Source organism: Montipora foliosa, chromosome 1 (assembly GCF_036669935.1).
Source record: "Montipora foliosa isolate CH-2021 chromosome 1, ASM3666993v2, whole genome shotgun sequence".
Taxonomy (NCBI): Eukaryota; Metazoa; Cnidaria; class Anthozoa; order Scleractinia; family Acroporidae; genus Montipora; species Montipora foliosa.
Window position 1 is genome coordinate 22,010,011 of NC_090869.1, and position 14,440 is coordinate 22,024,450.

The 14,440-nt window shown below is 39.6% G+C and overlaps 1 protein-coding gene and 1 long non-coding RNA gene across 3 annotated transcripts in view; one reads left to right on the forward strand and one right to left on the reverse strand.

Moving 5' to 3' along the window:
- LOC137993353 (coiled-coil domain-containing protein 102A-like) overlaps positions 1-703 on the reverse strand; it is a 22,969-nt gene extending 22,266 nt beyond the window's left edge. Inside the window, exon 1 of the mRNA XM_068839145.1 lies at positions 1-703. This exon is cut by the window's left edge and continues 613 nt beyond it. Within this exon, the coding sequence (XP_068695246.1) occupies positions 1-151 (151 nt within the window). The 5' untranslated portion in view covers positions 152-703.
- LOC137993360 (uncharacterized) overlaps positions 1-14,182 on the forward strand; it is a 16,516-nt gene extending 2,334 nt beyond the window's left edge. Inside the window, exons 1-3 of one of the 2 annotated variants that reach the window (XR_011121858.1) lie at positions 878-1,341; positions 5,845-5,935; positions 10,674-14,182. This is a non-coding gene — a long non-coding RNA (uncharacterized lncRNA). Of the gene's footprint in view, positions 1-877; positions 1,342-5,844; positions 5,936-10,673 lie in introns of those variants that run through there. The other variant, XR_011121857.1, reaches the window with a different exon arrangement.
- The last annotated feature ends 258 nt before the right edge of the window (positions 14,183-14,440 follow it).

Below are 14,440 nucleotides of genomic sequence, written 5' to 3' on the forward strand. Positions count from 1 at the left end.
CTCGAGCTTCTTCCAGTTCTCGTTCTCTTAATTCGACCCTGGCATCCAGATCTTCTGTTTCTGCGAACGAAATTGGAAGATCGCCGCTGGACTTCTCGTGTCTCGTAGGATTCACTGCTTGGACCTGTATAATGGCCGAGTTTCCATTCATGCTGACGTTGAAAATTTTCAGCTACCAAAGGAATCCGAAGAACGTTCTCCGTCAAGATTTCGCCAATCTGACGGATAAGTTTGCTCTCTGTACCTCGTTTATCTTAAGCGGTTTGCTAATCTTACTTGAAAGTCAAACAAACGTCAATTTCGACGTCCACGCGGAGTGGTAATAAAGTTGAGCTAACATCGATTTTTAACTGATCCACTGTGTCCAAAGAATACAAAACAGCTTTTCAAGCCACGGCCACAAACGTATTGTAAAATGCAAAGGAGAGATTAGCCTTCATATTGCATTCTCATGCTTTAAAAAGTCAATTACCGTTATTGTCACCTCGTAAATCTGTTGGTATAAACGACCACTCGATTAACATCTTTGGCAACTATTCAAAATTATGCACAAACTCCGTTGATGTCCTTTTGGTGCAATAAATAAGGATTTTGAAACGTCCTGGTGCCTCTTGATGGTTACATGAAGCGTTGATCTTTGACGACCTCAAGGAACAAAATAATCAGCAGATGCCGAAACGAAACGACCTGCAAGGTCACAGAGATTTTCCAAATAAACGAAGTATCATATGCGCTGCCATTCCGCTGCCACAGCGTTCAGATTGTTCTGAAGTGTCAATCAATAGCATACCGGAAGTGAAGCGCCTCCTTAGTGGTAATATTTCTTCATTAAATCAATACATTTTCAAGAACTTCCCAACCTTCCCACTGTTCCTGATATTGGGAAAGCGGAACGAGTAAGGCAACGTGAACCCAAATCCTATGCCTAAAACAGGGGAACGGCCTATCCCAAGTTTTGTCTGTTTTGCCAATAAGTAATTTATTACGTGGAATGCCGAAGGCATACCATGTCTTAAAATCGGTCTGGTGTCTTCTTTTTGTTGTTGTTGGTAGTCACAAATGTGCATACCCCACCGATATTTAATTAAGCTCCGATCGGGTGAATTTACTTTTATTCCCTTCCGTATTTCCAAATTCCCTGCCGCGATTAGATCACGTATACTTTTCCCAACCTTCACAATTACCTTGAGAGCGCGTTAGACCACTTCCGTTATTTAGATAAAAGCAAACATTTACTGTGGAATCTTTCCGCCCGCCATGATTGACACAGTATTAAACTATTCGCTAAAGTGGACAGATTCGAGACAGATGCTTTTTCTTTGAGAGAGGCAAGCTTTCAAGGTAAGGAGAATTTTCTACGTTATTTCAAACAAAATAAAAAAATAAATCAAGTTTTAAAAAAGCGAATTAGCTATCGCCGTCACGGGTACTTCGCAGCGGTTCCATCCAAGTACTAACCCCATTCGGAGGAGCTTAACTTTAGTTGACACTTGGATTAGCATCAACGATTGTGATCTTTGTGTTGAATCCGCACATCACAGATGCATCATTTGTTTCGTGAGTTGTCAGTTTTTTTTTTTGTTTAAGTTTCGTGAGTTGTCAGTGAAACACGCAAGGTAACTTGATCACAGGTGGCCGCTAAAATCCATGTCACTTTCGATTTTGCGATTTTACTTGTACAACCAAAAGTACGATAGAAAAATTGAACGTAAAAAAAATCTCCCGAAATGTTTTTCACTTATGGCAACTTGTTATATTCGTGCCACAAAATTTATTATGTTTTTCATGTCGCAAATTTTGTTGCTGATGGCAAATAGACGAGTTCACGCTCTTGAGTGCAACATGGGTAGTCAGGGCAAGATGGAGAGAAATTCAAAGGTTTGTCAGGAAGTTCAAAACTATGAAAAGTATTCGTGACATGCAATTTTGGGTTTTTCATTTTCCAAAACAGAAGAGATGCGCTCAAAGCTGCGGCAGAATAAATTTGGAGAGAACGGCTATTGTAGAAATTATTTTATTAAAATGAGTTGCTGCCATATATTTCCCGTAATTCCAAAGGCACAAAATTACAGAGAATGTATGGAGACAAAAAAAGCAATATTAAGGAATTCCAAAGAACGGATACCAAGTCTAGTTCATCTCAGTTGTGAACATGAACTTATTTGTTTGGTTTATGAAGGCGAAAGTCTATAAAGTAGAGTCACGTACAGTGTATTTTGCTTTGAATTTCCATACAAACCTTTGAATTTCCCGCCATGTTGCCCTGATTACCCATGATGCAATCAAGAGCGTGAATTATTCTCGATCGACACTTCCAAAAAGTTCCTTCTGCTCTCCTTAAAAACTACGTGTCAATATTTATTTACTTTTGCGTCAATATTTGTTTTGCATAAAGCAGGCTAACAAAAAAATCTGTACCTTGCTTAGTTATCATTTTTGAGCGTTAAAATAGAATTTTTGGTGGTATGTTGCTGACAGCAAGTCGCATATTTTGACCTCCCCCATCCAGATACTAACCCCACCGGACCCCTAGGGATTAACATCAGTAAACATTGGTCTTGGAAAGCTGTGAGAAGCTCAGAGTACACGCTTTAAGCTCGCGGTGAAAAAGAAGTTGTAAATAATCAACATGTCAGCCTTAAAGCCAAATGTTTCTCGACTTCCTTTTATTTTCTTCAGTCTTTCTGGGTTTAGAATTTTAGTGAACCACATGTCTTCTCTGGGAGTATTTAGCAAAGATATCAATGATTTACGATACCAAAACAATATCGTGTACTATTAGAGCTACATAGTACGTAAGGACAACTTGAATCTCTTCAAAAAACAAAACGCAGCTCAGTTGACAGTTATGGAAAAAAGCACCGTCAAGTTACTGCACTACTACGACACGTACTCAATGCGTTCCTACTTTATAACATATCCCGTATCTCCTTAATTCCACCCCCCCCCCCCACCCCAGCCAAAAATCCCGTATCCCTACATTTTAAATACCCCGTATCCTGATCGCTTCTCGGCCTTTTGGCTAAGATTAGTTTCTCGGGAAACGACTACGGTCAAGTACCATTATACTACGTACGGTGCTTTTTTCAGTGCCATAAGAGGCAGGCACGGAACAGTTTCGGCTGTTTGTCTCTTCTCTCGAGAAGCGATCACTAGTGTTTTCGGTTTTGTTTTTGAGTTGTTCACCTCGAGTGCAGAATCGTGCTGAGGGTGCTACTTCACTTTCCCGGGCCCTCACAGTAAACACCTCCCTGACCACTTTGGATTTGTCTTTCAACTTAATTCTTGATGAGGGAGCTACTGCCATTTCCCAGGCTCTCACAGTAAACACCTCCATGACCACTTTGGATTTGTCTTGCAACTCCATTGGTGATGAGGGTGCTATTTCCCTTACCAAGGCTCTAACAGTAAACACCTCTCTAACCTCTTTAAGTTTGTGTGTCAACTCCGTCGGGGTCGAGTTTGCACCTTGCTTTAGTTTAGACTCTCGCATATTGCTTTAGTGATAACGTGATCGTCTTTCTTAAGATCTTAGTGTTTACTTCGACGTCGACGAAACCTAACTCCATGCTCAGTGTTTTACCTTTATGTAGAAAGATCTCATGACCCCTAGATATTGTATTTTGGCGGTCAAGGTTAAGGAATTTTGACGACTATATATCTCACACTCAGAGGTTGAAATTCATTTTTTTGCTAATGCGTCACGAGGAAATAAGGATACAGAGAAAGACAGCCAGTTTGTCCCTTGAGATATGTGAATTTCAGTTTAGGTAAGAAAAATTGCCTCTCGAGTTGCCCCCATAGGCAGCAGGCGCGCTCGATCACAAATGAAAAGGAGCGTTCCGATCGAGACCCCATTTGCAGAAACGTTGCCCCAATCCGATGATTTCTCTATGACTTAAGTCAGAACTAAATTGAAATGCTAAATCGCCAATTTCGTTGCTCCTTCGTTGTCTCTTTACTTATGATAAATGGAACGTCAAAGCACTAAGAAACATACCTCAGTTTGACACTTCAAAAGAAACAATTGCCACAATTCGAGTCGACTTTGACTTTAAAACGCCGTTAAGGAAGACGACTAAGGTCACATTTTGTTCTTTAATTTTGCTTTTATATTTAATTTAGTGGGCGACCATGTTTATGTAGTATCGTTTACTCGTATAATTGAGGTACCCTACAGTAGCTTTTTTACCGTGACAAATTAAGAATGTGTCTGTACATGAAGGCTATTTACAAGTTAGCGTGATAATATCTTAATCAGTTCTGATCTAGTGTTTGTTGACCTACCATTTTCAGGAAAAAAATTCTACTCTTCTTTGGAGAACAGTGCTCCTGAATATCTGAGAACAGGATAATAAATGAATTTTAGCAGAAACTATTTAAAGAAAATGCTAGTTTCAATTCACTGCTTTGATGCATCAATAATTTATCACATTGTTGTTAGGTCTCTCATGTTGAGTAGAATGCTGCAGCTTTTCACATCCACTCTTTTTCTTTTCTCGTTTCTATTAATGATCTTTTACATAGACAGGACTGTAAGATTTCAAATACTATTACCTCTGTACATAACCATTTGCTAGGCTCGTAGTTACCTCCAAAAAAGGAGAATAAATATAATCTGCATAAAAAACAGTGTGCCCGCCCCAAGAGTAATATTGAGCGATTTATGACATCTTATGTAAATAGACTGATTTTTAAACATAAGATAATGTAGTTTCTACGTAGTCTTTATATCATGCATTTTTAGTTTAACTAGTTTAATTTTGAGGGTAGACTTTTTTATTGAGTGTATAAGTGATTAGAATGTAACAAAAGATATCTACTTTTATCTTTCGGCAATAAAGACTATTATTATTATTATTATTATTATTATTATTATTATTATTATTAGTATTATTATTATTATTATTATTGGAAACCCATGGTCAGGTTGTTAGGTTGTTTGAGCAGTACCTTTTTGTTCCCTAGATCAAAACGTTCATTCTTCTAACTAGTACCAGACATTTCTTTGTTGGGTGGTCATGAGAATTTGGTGTTAAATTAAAACCACACCTCTTAAGCTAATAATTATCTTCCTTCTCAATTCCTGTTTGCCAAACATTTTATTGAAATTATGAGGAGAATTTACATGCTGATTACTCCTGGGAGTCAAGACTCAGCCCTTACCCCACTTTCTACCCCAGGGTACCCGAGTACATTTATGTATGTATGTATAGTAGACACCCTTACCCCACTATCTACCACTGGGTATCCGAGTATGTTTATATCTGAAATTAATGTATATTTAAAGAGTGGGTTATAGTCGAAAGAGAGAAGTGATTCTTACACCTCTCTGGACAATTGAAGGGTCTCTTATAGTAACTTGAAAACACGATTTCAGGTGGCTCTAAACTGAGTGGCTTCAGTCATATCTCAGTTGGTAGAGCGTTGCACCGGCATCGCAGAGGGTCATGGGTTCAGATCCCGTTGGAACCACCTGAATTTTTCAGGTGTCAAATAAAGACAATTGGTTTAATTGTCCAGATAAATGCAAGGATCAATTCTTTCTTTCGTTTATCGTATCTCTTGGTAAATGGAAATGCTTTGCATGGTGGCTTTGAATCTTCCCTCTCAAGAACCTTTCCCCTTGCTTGATGCAATTCAAAGCGTCTTCACATAGAGTTTTGAAACACCTAGAGTTTCTGGTGGCTAACTCGAAAACTATTAAGTTAATTAGCCACCAGACTCAATATTTGTACACTATTCTAGTTCTTTTCTTTTTTTTTTCATATTTACATGATATATATTTAAGCTTGTACAAGAGTGAATAAAGTGTTGTTGTTGTTGTTGTTGTTGTTGTTGAAGCAAGCAACCGTGGACAATCTTCCTGTCGGTGTACGTTGGATCAGTGGCAGTGGTGTACTATATTTCGGCTGGCCAAACCAGCCTTCTTCAGGTACAACGAGAGTTTACATTGAATTGCTTCTATGTACATATATTTAGTAAATGGATGTTGACGTAATACTGGAAAAAATGTGATAGGCCCGTAGGTAGGGTCCTGTTTCTCGAATATACAGAAAATGGCATTGGTGAGACCACCACGTGCGTACTTGAAAAATGTAGTCTGTTACATGGTCCTTAGACCAATTAAAAGGCACCCTCAGTTTTTTATGCCTTAAGACATCTTCCTTTTGATGATTGATATGATGGCATCCGAAATGCGCTCGAAAAGGTCCCGGACTTCCGAAAAAACGGAACCCTGCATTTTAATTGTGGAGAAAGAAAGTGCTCTGGCGCTCTGGCGCGCGCAATCATGCAATCATGAGCTAGAAAAATTTGTGTATGCCTTGTTCGAATCTTTCAGTCGGAGGAATCAAGACAATTAGTGATCTTCTGCATGACGCCGCAATCTTCAGCTTGTTCAATATTACTGCAGATTGTGCAGGCTAATATCTCTTTAAGGTGTTTAGTTAGTTCGCGTTGAATTATGTTATTTCTTACGGTAAGGAATTGGCCATTAATGCGAAGGGCGCGTAACCTACAGATTACTGAATAGACCATTTTACAGTTGTAGCTAAGTTACCTGGCCTAACAATGGAAGCGAAGCCGCCGGTGACCCCTGACTAATTAGCACATAATAAAAGCAGTGGGAATTGTATCAATACAAGGTCACCGGCAGCCTCGCATCCATTCATAGGCTAGGTCGCTGAGCAAACAACTGTAAAATGGCCTTATTAATATATAGGGTTGACCTCTAGATATCCCCTTTCGAGAGGTATCTTGTTACTTTAATTTTTTATCTCTTGAATAAAGTATTGAATTTGTGTTGAGCATGCGCGGCGGTTACTTAGCGACCGAATCCTCACATGATACCTCATGTTGTGTGGGCTCACTTAACAACAGTGGAATTACTGTAAAGGATGCGCGGGACACAGCGGGATCAAGTCATAGTCAACAAACATGTCATGGGGCGTGCGGTTTGAAGAGTGCCTTCCAAGTTTGTGGACGGCGGTTGGATCAAAGTGAGCTTCGACCAATGGCAGAGGTCTCTTTTCCAGTACTCGTCAGCCCAGCGAACGCACACTGAAAAGACACCGCTGCCAGCGGGGAAACTTTTAATAACAGAAATATGACCAAAACCAACGAACGCAGTTTTGTTAAGCACGGGCAAAACGAATAAGGAACCCTCTGTTTGGTCTATGTGGTCAAGTGAAATGTAGACTTTTGAAAATGTGTGAAAACGTTTGAAAACGACTTTAACACTCGCGAAATCCTGTTAAGAATGTGTGTAAGTGTGTGAAAACGCAACACAAACGCAATTGCGGATTTAAATTATTTCGTTTCGCTTTCGCTGACATGTAAACGGAGGATTTCGAAAGAGTATTTGTGTGACTCCTAACTCCAACCTTCATTTCTTTCTAGTTCGCCACACCCTTAGGTAAGAAAGTAAGGAGAATAAAAACATGCTTGCTTTAAGACACCATCAAACTAATAACGCTGCAAATCTCCATTTAACGTCTACTTTTCACGAGAACGCCTCCCTGAAACTTGGTAAATAGGTTTGTCTCAGTATGCATTAAGAAGACCTAGTGGTTTGTATGTCGTAATCGTCACCAACGATTAATGCCGTGTTCACACCAAGTGAACTAAACCGGCTGAGCAACAAAATCATCCTTCGACCAAACCGTGTCTTTCGTTCTTGCTTGGTTTAAATACATAGGAGGTTTACACCTAACAAGACACTTCATTCCTCCATGCTTTGCATGACGCATGCTACAAGCTCTTGCATGGGATTGCACGTACTGAATCTAAAATAACTTCATGCTGCATCAAGGAAACATTAACATGTATTAATTTAGGTAACTGTTGGATGTTGAATGGTACAGTTTTTCCAAAATGGTCTACGATGGCAAACAGAGAGTTGGTCATTTCTATTCCTGCCAGTGTTTTCCTTGAGTAGTTTTAGCTTTTCTTGGAAAGTCTCTTCTTCATCCAACTATTCAAGAAGAATAAGACAGCCGAGTAAGACTAGCGATACTCTTACTCCGGGGGTACTGTCTTCAAGAGGTTTCCTCTGCCATTTCAGTCAAATAAGTAAGTCATCAAGAACCCCTTGGCCCTTGGCAAAGAAATTTAATTTAAAAAACATGTTTATTTACGACCTGTTCAATTGGGTAATAGTGCGGTGTGTCTGCTACAAATTAAAACCCTGTGCAAGTAAGCAACTTTATGGAGTGACAAATTTCTTTATGCGAACAGGGTAGTCAAGGGTTCCGTTTTTCGGAAGTCCGGGACCTTTTCGAGCGTATTTCGGATGCCATCAGGGTAGGCTTGGTGGTGAAATTAGCTAGTCAGACGTCATCACGCATAAGGGCTATTGCAAAAGTCAATCAATGCGATCAAGAGAAAGAAAGAGAGAGAGAGAGAAAGGGAGGCGGAGGGGTAGGAGAGAAATGTTCAAAATCAAGTGCGTTACAAACCCTTTCCCCCCAAAAAAACCAGACAATTAACTTTGGCGAACTGATCACAACCTACGAAAAGAATCAGTTAGATCGAGTTTCAAAGCCAAAACCAAAGTGATTACTTTGACCAATCAAAAAGGACGGAGACAATACGGTAAACCAATCAAAACTCGAAGAAAAAACACAAAACCGACACAAAGCGCGGAAAAATGTGAACGCGCAAGCCAAGATTGGTTTTGGTTTCACTTGGTAGAAAAGGTAGCGCGAAGAAAAAATTTGCTATCAGTTTAAAAGTTATCAAACAATGAAAATTGATCGCTCTTTGCATTAAAGATCCAGTTAAACAACATGAATATGAGTGCATCACAGTCGAGGAGTTTTTCATGCACATTCTTAACAGGAGGAGCAGTATTCTTCGACGCAAAAGTAAAACTCAGTTCTTAATTTGGCATACCATATATGGGCAGGCATACCATATATGGGCAGGCATACCATATATGGGCAGGCATACCATATATGGGCAGGCATACCATATATGGGCAGGCATACCATATATGGGCAGGCATACCATATATGGGCAGGCATACCATATATGGGCAGGCATACCATATATGGGCAGGCATACCATATATGGGCAGGCATACCATATATGGGCAGGCATACCATATATGGGCAGGCATACCATATATGGGCAGGCATACCATATATGGGCAGGCATACCATATATGGGCAGGCATACCATATATGGGCAGGCATACCATATATGGGCAGGCATACCATATATGGGCAGGCATACCATATATGGGCAGGCATACCATATATGGGCAGGCATACCATATATGGGCAGGCATACCATATATGGGCAGGCATACCATATATGGGCAGGCATACCATATATGGGCAGGCATACCATATATGGGCAGGCATACCATATATGGGCAGGCATACCATATATGGGCAGGCATACCATATATGGGCAGGCATACCATATATGGGCAGGCATACCATATATGGGCAGGCATACCATATATGGACAGGCATACCATATATGGACAGGCATACCATATATGGACAGTATATTCTTGATCTTAGTCCCCACAGACCTTTTTGCAGATATGGCGGCCATTTTGATTTATATTGTTCTGAAAGACATTATGGGATGCTCAGGGGGCAAGTTAATGTATTTGGGCCCTGGGCATCCCATAATAACGATTTGAAACAATAGAAATCAAGATGGCCGCCGTATCTGCAAAAGGGTCTGTAAACATGGCAATATGATCCTGTGATGTTTTGAGGTTGTATGCGGAGACTTCCAGTTCCGCTGAGAAAATGTTTATTAAATAAGAGAGTGGCATTCTGTTGGCGAGTTTGAACATTATAATGGGCATTTTGTTTATTTCTTGTCTGCCTAAGATTAGACCAGCCAAGTTTATTTAATATTTCTCTTTTTGGAGTAAAAAAAATGTGAACTAGTAATCACCAGAGCCGCCACCAATGCCATTCAAAACAATACTACAGTACTCGAAGCAAGGTTTAGCTCTAGATTGGTATATGTTTAATAGGGTAGATATTGGAACGAAAGGTGTGATCTTTGTCATGAAACTTATGCCAGACGACACTTTCTTTGAGACACTTGCAATGTGGATATCCTATGTGAGGGATTCATATACCACATATTGACGGTACCGTACTATTTATGTTTTTAACTACACTATATTTTAAATAAAGTGAGCTAAAGTTATTTTTTCTCTGACCGCTTCGAATTCAGTTGCCTTATTCTAAAGCTGCTCCATTAGTAAACAGCCATTCCGATCTCTGGCACTGGAGAGAGTTTATGTGCATAAAAACGGGGCAGTTGTATTACAAGTTTCATAAATATACCTTGGAAGCCACTCTCCTTCAAGCAGGCTCTGCCGTTGAAATGGCCCCTGGTCCAAATGTAGTGATTGGTGCCTATTTGAAATAAACAGGCTGCTTCGGTCCTTAAATTGAAGACTCTGAACGTAAATTTGATGAACTGACGATTGACACTTGTCTATTAAAACAAACACAGATAACACGGCGAGCGTAATCAAGGAAAGTGATCTATCTCTGTTCACTCCCAGTTTTTCGCCGATATATTTTATTCGGCGTTTCTGGATTGTTGTCGTGCGAAAAGCAAGGTTTTGATCTCCTCGCTTGAATGAACAGTCATTTCCGCTTGTACCTTACAGATTCCTTTCGCTTTTACAGATCAGTGGTGGGTAGAACTGATGACCTGCAAGGATCGCTGCAGAATCTTCCTTTCCAATAGTCACCAACAAGAACAAGAACTTTATTTAGATAAATATGATACTTGATGGCTTACCCCGCAAATAGCTAGAAAAAGCTAATCGAGGCGGGGTAAGCCAAATACAAGAACACACCTATTAAGGAACAAATGTACACAACAACACTTTGTTTAACAAATTAACGATACAGAATACAAGAGGATTGATTATGGACGAATATCTATCAACTAGTAATTAAAGGCCAGCAAGTTTACACGCAACCATATTGTGCTAACTAATTAGAAACAGTTTACTTGAAAAATTGTTATTTACTAAATCCGTAAGCTAATAAAGGTAACAGAAAATTGTAGGATTAGAAAGCAAAAAGAAAAATATCAATAAAGATAATAAAATTAATCAACTTCTCCAACTTTCTTAACTTTCACCGCCCTAGCTGGGATTTGAAAATAGTCATCTTTTTCCAGAATATTGAAAACCCTTTTAAATGTTTTCTTTGGCAAATCTCTCATATGGCATGGTATCTCATTCTAGAGCTTTAACCCAAGTCGAGAGAAAGAACACTTTTGCATCTCCAGTCTAGAGTTTTGGACATAAAGGTTCCCGTAGACTGATGATTAGAATTTTGTTGAGTAACTAAAGCCTTGCCTGCCTGACCCCAGTCGGAAGGCCGTATGCTGAATAGGGATGGATTATTGATTTGCAAAAATGCAACAGTGTTTTCCGAGGTGCATGATGCCGTAGTTTTGCAATAGGCCCAACATTTTTACAAATGTTTGTAGCAATATCATCAATATGGTGCTTCCAGGAGAGATTTTTATCAGTTGGTATACCACGGTACTTACGTAAACTTTAGACTCAAGATCAACAAATTTACTTTGCTTATTATCAAACATTTTTTTTTTTTGGCTGGTAAGCAAGTTATTTTTTATAAGGATGAAAACTACGAAATTTGATTTTTTAATATAGAGGTTTTGCATGGCATGAACAATAGATTCGTTTTCCTATGGGAACAAATGTTCTTTCTAAGGCAAAACATTTTAAATTGTTCCTGCCATGCAAAACCTCTAATGAGCGTTAATTTGTTGGCTGTTTACCAGACAAAGCCTTTAATTGTAACTGAATATTAATTGTTGTTTCAAGAGCCTTCAGATTTTTTTTATCAACGTAGAGGATATTAGTGTCATCTGCAAAAAGGTAAACCTAAGTTGTATCTGGGCATTTGTGGATATCGTTGACATATAACAAGAGCAATGCACGAAGAACGGACCCTTAGGGAACACCACAGGTACTTGGGTTGTTTGCGTGCGATTGTTTAAATACGATGAAAACCAATAATTAACAATCCCATGGAAGCCATAGTGGTTGAGCTTATTTATCGTGATAAACTGTATCGAGGCTTTTTTGAGGTGTATAAATACTCCACAAGAAAGTAATTGCTGATTCATGTTAGTTTGAAAGTCATTGATGATGTCCAATGTTCAATGTCGGGATGAATGTCCCTTACGGAAGCCGGATTGGGATCGATTGATTGAATTGGCCATTTCCGAGTTCATGTCTGCCTCCTCTTCAAAGCAGGTCTAAGTGCGAAGTTTTTGTGATGGTAATTAGTTCTACTTTACATATGAATGAAACCTAATTTTCATAACAAAAACTTCGTACTTAGACTCGCCTTGAAGAGGAGGTAGTCGTGAACTCGGAAATGGCCTATTGTGCTGTCGATAAATTATGCCAATTGAAATGGATTGAAAAGCCTCTTTAGAGGGTCTTTTCAAGAACCGTATAATGTCATTAATCAAACAAAAGAGCTCTACGCCTCCAGAGGTTAAAGGTGTTGGTACATGTTCAAAAACATAACCTGGAATGCTTGGATGAAAGTTATTCTCATTTGAAATTGTAATTTTTGTCTCCCTGATTACATAAAGTGGAAATCAGGTTCGTCGAATAATATCGATACATTTTCCAGATTGCGGCTTATACTAGCAATATTGTTATGAGAAACTGAAAAGGTAGAATCTACCCTTTCGTTTGGGATTTTTTCCTTTAACATATTAAAGCAATGCGTAGAAAAATGTCTACTTTGGATTCGCTGGTTTGGGAGATTATGATCAGTGCTCAAATTGACATCTAGATCAGTTTTAAGATACCAAAGTCGTATACACTGTTTAATTTATCTGATTTCTCCTAGGATGTAAAGTACTGTCCATGACACACGGCGAGACAGCACAATCTGACAAAAAGTAATTAACTTGTCAAAAAAATCTGACAGCAGTGCATTGTCAACGGACCAATCCGTATTTCCCGTTGCTGGTGCAACGGGAAATTCTGAACGCGTTGGTTACTGCAACGGGTGCTATCCCTTATTTCTCTCCTCTTCCCAAGCCTCCCTCGGTCCTTTTATTCGATTGCGTGACAAAACACGACTGCCTCAGAAAAGCGGGCCGCTCGACTAATTTATGAAGGGACTGCTCGAAGTCTAATCATTAGTCTGCGTGGCAAGCGTTTCCAGCGGGCGAGAAGAGAACTAATTTTTCCGGCTTCGCGAGAATACGGCGAGCGCCAAAAAAAAAAAAAAAAAAAATTGAGGGGGGAGGGGAGGGGAGGGGAGGGGAGGGGAGGAGAGGAAAACGCTTGCGGACAAACCCTTCTCTCACTACGCAGGCTAAATGGCGAAAAAACTTTTCAAGAAATAATACATCGAGTAGTTAGCTCCGTTGTCGACAAAGGATTTAGCGGTAGCTTGACAGAATAACAAATTTGATCAATATTATTGTTATTTTCCTTGTCAAACTTGAAGTTTCGCTTGCCCAAAGTTCATTCCCGCTATGTAGGATCAAACATTTTCTTGGTCAATTTATGACAGCCGATGACATGTATTAAAGTGGGTGGTTGCCGAAATGCTGGGGTTTGTCTTCAAGCGTTTCCTTCTTGTCTCGCCCTATTTTTCACGCGGCTAAAACAATAATCTTCCACGGAAACTCTTGCTACGCAGGCTTTATAATCATAAGCAAGAATACTTAGCTTATATTGACGTTGACAATCTTCTTAAGTCTTCTAAACCTTTGAGCTTTAGTGGAGTTCGGAGTTATCTGTCTTCTGCAAAAAGATGAATCCATTCTTCGCCCAGCAATACCTGTAGGAGTTGGCATCATTGAACTTTTTAGGCTCAAAAGCAGCTCTTGCAACTTCGGTGTTAAATGGTTATACGGATTTATGTGGCTGACATCTGCATCACTGTTGAAGCCCAAATCTACTGCGCTAAAGCCATTTACATTTCTCCTGTTAGCCATGACGTTCTCCTTTGCCAGCCTGCGCACGAATTTACAGATAATGGCGTTCGGCCTGTTGGAGGCCACCCGATGTACAATGTCTTTCACTCAAAGAGACGTTCACGCCCCTATATTTCGACCGCGCGCCATATTGAACGGAAAAGCCTGCTTGTAAGCTATTAAATATTCTTGGGTTTCACTCAGATGATCAACAGCCATGTTTTTCAACAAAGTTTACATAATTGAGTTCAATTCCCGGAGGATTGGGTCGGGACACCAACATGGCAGACGTAACGTCATGTGAAACCCTAGAATAGATTACTTCACTAAGAACTGAAGTGCTTTATTTACGAATTGCAAAACCTGGGAAACCGAAAGAGTGACTGACAGCAAACGAGTTAGCTTTTCGAAGTTTTGCAACGAATGAAGAAAAAATCTGTACAAAGCACTTTCTATGCCGTAA